Source organism: Penaeus chinensis, chromosome 24 (genome assembly GCF_019202785.1).
Source record: "Penaeus chinensis breed Huanghai No. 1 chromosome 24, ASM1920278v2, whole genome shotgun sequence".
Lineage (NCBI taxonomy): Eukaryota > Metazoa > Arthropoda > Malacostraca > Decapoda > Penaeidae > Penaeus > Penaeus chinensis.
Window position 1 is genome coordinate 6,646,848 of NC_061842.1, and position 5,000 is coordinate 6,651,847.

Consider the following 5,000-nt stretch of genomic DNA (forward strand, 5'->3'; position numbering starts at 1 on the left):
TAGATGTAGATATAGATATATAAGTATAAATGTGATTCAATAAATACATATACATATATATATATATATGTTTGTATGTATATATGTACACATATGTATACATACATATATATATACATATGTATGTGTGTATGTATATAAGTACACATATGTATATATACATATATATATATATATACATATGTATGTGTGTATGTATATATATGTATATATACAGTTATATATTATAATTATATTCATATATATGTAGATAAATAGATAGATAGATATAGATGTAGATAAATAGATAGATAGATATAGATGTAGATATAGATATATAAGTATAAATGTGATTAAATAAATACATTTACATATATATATATATATATATATATATATATATACATATATATATACAAACATATATATTCATATATGCATATATATATACATTCATGTATATTCATTGATATATGTATTGTACATATACGTATATATACTCACCCTCCCGTGGAATCCCCCCGCCCCCCACCGCCCCCGCCGGGCGTGTGACGAGGGCCTCCGTCAGGAAATCCGGTCGAAGGCGCATTTGCGTGCTCCTCTTTTTGCATTTGTCCTGTCCGTTTTTGTTCGCCGATTCCCTCCTCCGTAACGGTGATGGGCGCCGCGCATCTGATTCATTCTAAAAGGGAGGAAGTGTGCCGTATTTTTTTCCTTGTCTTTTTTCACTGGAGGGAAAAAAAGGAAAATGTGCGCATTGGCGAGCGAATCGCCGGTTGCCTGGTCTTTATTATGGCCGATAAAATACATGCTTATTAAATCTTATGATGTCATATATATATATATATATATATACGTATGCATATATATATACATATATTTAAATAAATGCATATTCTATAAATGCAGACAGACAAACATCCGCATTATATTCATGCAGTATAAATGCGTCTGTGTGTGTGTGTGTGTGTGATTGTGTGTGTGTGTGTCTGTGTGTGAGTGTGTGTGTGTGTGTGTGTGTGAGTGTGTGTGTGTGTGTGTGAATGTATGCATATAGATTTATATATATAGTATATTATACAATATCATAGTTATGATGGTATTGATGATGGATAAACATAAAATTAATAAGAATACAGATAAATAATTTGACGTTGAGGTGATGGTAATGATAATAACAGTGACAATAATAAGAAGCATAATAATGATAATGATTTTCATGATAATAATAATAACAAGAATAATAATAATGATAACAATAATAGTAATAATATTAATATTAATGATGACAGTGATGAAAATAATAACAATGATAATGATAATGATAATATTAGCAATGAAATTAGCCTTTTGCGTGTTGCACTATTAAGTGGTAAAAAAATCGCAACGTTCATCCCTGCTCGTGCATTAGCAACAAAAAATACACTTGCTGTACAAACTACAAACTACAAAATGGACAAACTACAGAGGCCACACTATCGACCCACACCACGCCCCCCCTCCCATCGCCCCCCCCCCCCCCCCTCCGACCCGCCTGACTGCAGTAATCTCAGGCCGACCGACGTTTGACGCAAAGAATAACAGCCAAACCAAGCACCCAATGCATTGCACGGCGCTCATTGCAAGAGTCAACGCGGCCGAGCTGCTCTACGAATGAAAACGTTTGCCGCAGTAGTATCAGTTCGCCGATAAGTTGCAGAGTCAACAAGATTAGCCACAGAGCCAAACACGCCCACCGCGAGTTAAAGATGCATGGCAGAGCCGCCGCCGGACTGAGGGTCTCGCCGGCGTAGACAGGAGCTGGTGTGTCTGTGCACGTGCTTGTGTGTGTGTGTGTGTGTGTGTGTGTGTGTGTGTGTGTGTGTGTGTGCATGTACGCATACGCAGATACATGTGCATGCATTCACACACACACGCAGACACAAACACAAACACACACACACACACACACACACACACACACACACACACACACACACACACACACACACACACACACACACACACGAACACGCACACACACAAACCCATAAATTCCATTTTTCCTTAATTTCTCTCCCTTGATGAGCCTGACAGCCCTCAGCCTCGTGCGTCCCCTCACTGCCATTAATTTAAGGCAGACTCTTTATGCATACAAAGTTCATTCGGCATATTGGCATTTCGTGACGGGATATCGTACGCGGGATCGCTCAGCGTGTCACTTCGAAATATCAGAGTCAAGGGCAGAGGTCGTATTTTCTCGGACCTTTGATTCTTTTTATTCTGTTTTATTATTTTTTTAATTGGCTGTCTACCTGTGTCTCTCTGGCTGTTGATTTGTGTCTATTTTTATACCTTTTTTTTTTGTCGCTGTTTGTTCATTTGTGTATTTATCACTCTATCATTCTAAATAGTTATTCATCTTACTATTTACTTATTTGCACACACACACACGCACACATACACACATATATATATATGTGTGTGTGTGTTTGTGTGTGTGATATATATCTTTAAGTTTCTCCATTTTCATAGAATGATATGATATGTCCGAAAATATTAGCGAGAGAAACGATAGTTCTAAACACAGGTAATGATTTTATCATTAACTTTACCTTATGAAATAAAACATTTAAAAAACACACACGTATACACACACACAGAGATAGATAGATAGATAGAGAGAGAGAGAGAGAGAGAGAGAGAGAGAGAGAGAGAGAGAGAGAGAGAGAGAGAGAGAGAGAGAGAGAAAGAGAAAGAGAGAGAGAGAGAGAGAGAGAGAGAGAGAGAGAAAGAGAAAGAGAGAGAGAGAGAGAGAGAGAGAGAGAGAGAGAGAGAGAGAGAGAGAGAGAGAGAGAGAGAGAGAGAGAGAGAGAGAGAGAGAGACAGACAGACAGACAAACAGACAGACCAGGTCGCTCGGGTAACGCTGGGAAACCCACGGGCGAGCGAAAGGGGAAAATCCGTTTCTTCGTCACTCAAGAGCGGATGTTTCTCAGGCGAAGGAAATTCTAGGAATGGAGTCGCGGGAGAAAACGTTAGAAAGACAATGTGAATCCGATATGAAATGTAGATACGAAATAGAATAAATAAGGTGAATAGAAAGGTGAAATGTAAACGATACCGAATATAAATAACCTTAAAAAAAAGGTGTAGAATGAAGGACCTAATGGAGAGCTTGATAATGGGTAGGCCTATAAGGAGGTCAGTAGATGAAAGGTCAGTAGATGATGGTACGTCTAATTAAGAGGTCAATAGATAATGGTAGGTGTAATAAAGAGGTCAATAGATAGGCCCAACAGAGGTCAATAGATGATGGTAAGTCAAATTGAGAAGTCAATAGATAGTCGACCCCATTAAGAGGTCGATAGATAGTGGGTCGAATTAAGAGACAAATAGATAGCGCATCCGTTAAAGAGATCAATAGACAGGCTATGGGCATCTCACCCATAAATTTTCATCACAATCCGTTGGTAACTTTTATCAATCCTACTGACAAACAAACACGCAAACAAACACACAAAACGACATGGAAAGCACTACCTTCTCGACAGAAATAAAAATTGATCAAAGTTTTTTTTTTTTAACAAATATTAATTAAAGTCTTTTTTTTTTAATTATAGCTTTTTTTTTTTTTTTTTTTTTTTTTTAAGACGATCGGATGGGTTTGCAAGGAATCTTTGCAAATGTATTTTTGAAAACTATGACGCTGTCTATTTTAAGAACGCGGTAGGAGGTTGATGTGTCATTTTACTGTCAACAGAAAGCCTTGACACGAAGGCGAATAGATTGCCAATGTTTCCTCTTCTTCTTATTATTATTATTATTATGCTTTTTCTTTTTCTTTTTCTTCTTCTTTTTCTTCTTCTTTTTCTTTTTCCTTTTTCTTCTTTCCTCTGCTTCTTCTTCTTCTTCTTCTTCTTCTTATGCTTTTTCTTTTTCTTTTTCTTCTTCTTTTTCTATTTCTTTTTCTTCTTCCTTTTTCTTCTTCCTTTCTTCTTCCTTTTCTTTTTCTTTTTCTTCTTCCTCTTCTTCTTCTTCTTCTTCTTCTTTTTAATTATCATTATTATCATTATAATATTATAATAACCATTTTATTATTGTTATTACTATCATTATAGTTATCATTATTATCAGTGTCATCATTCTTGTTATTATTATCTTTATTATTTTCATTATCTTATGATGAGAATTTCACACTCGACGTCGGAGTCCTATCCGAACATTTTTTATTTTATTTTAAATCATTATTATATTTTAAATAAAATTAAAAATAATAATAATAATATTAATGATAATAATTATAATAACAATGATAATAATAAAAGTAATGATAATAATATTAATAACAATAATAATAATAACAATAATAATAATAATGATAGCAATAATGGTAATGATAACAATCATAATAATAATAATAATAATAATAATAATAATAATAATAATAATAATAATAATAATAATAATAATAATAATAATAATAATAATAAATAATAAATAATAACAATAATAATAAATAAGCATAATAATATAATAATAATAAAAATAACAGTAATGATAATAATAATGATAATGATAATAACAGTCATAATAATAATGATGATAATAATAATAATGATAATACTAATAATGATAATAATAATAATAATAATAATGATAATAATAATAATAATGATAATAACAGTCATAATAATAATGATGATCATAAAAATAATAATGATGATCATAATAATAATAATAATGATAATAATAATAATAATAATAATAATAATAATAATAATAATAACAATAGTAATAATAATAATAATAATGAAAATGGTAATAATAATAATAATAATAATAATAGTAATAATAATAATAACAATGATGATTATCAATATAATAATATTAGCGTTCATGATAATAATACTAATCAACATAATCATCATAATTCAGAAATCTTAATGTTGATGATAAGAATGACAATGACCATGAAAATATCCACCTCAATTATAAATTTAGTTAATTTTCAAACAATCGATTTTATTCTGATGAAGACG

At 32.1% G+C, this 5,000-nt stretch overlaps 1 protein-coding gene across 1 annotated transcript in view; it reads right to left on the bottom strand.

The window, feature by feature from the left end:
- Positions 1-5,000, bottom strand: part of LOC125038403 — a 24,341-nt gene that overhangs the window by 948 nt on the left and 18,393 nt on the right. Inside the window, exon 2 of the mRNA XM_047631918.1 lies at positions 484-661. Within this exon, the coding sequence (XP_047487874.1) occupies positions 484-661 (178 nt within the window). The remainder of the gene's footprint in view (positions 1-483; positions 662-5,000) is intronic.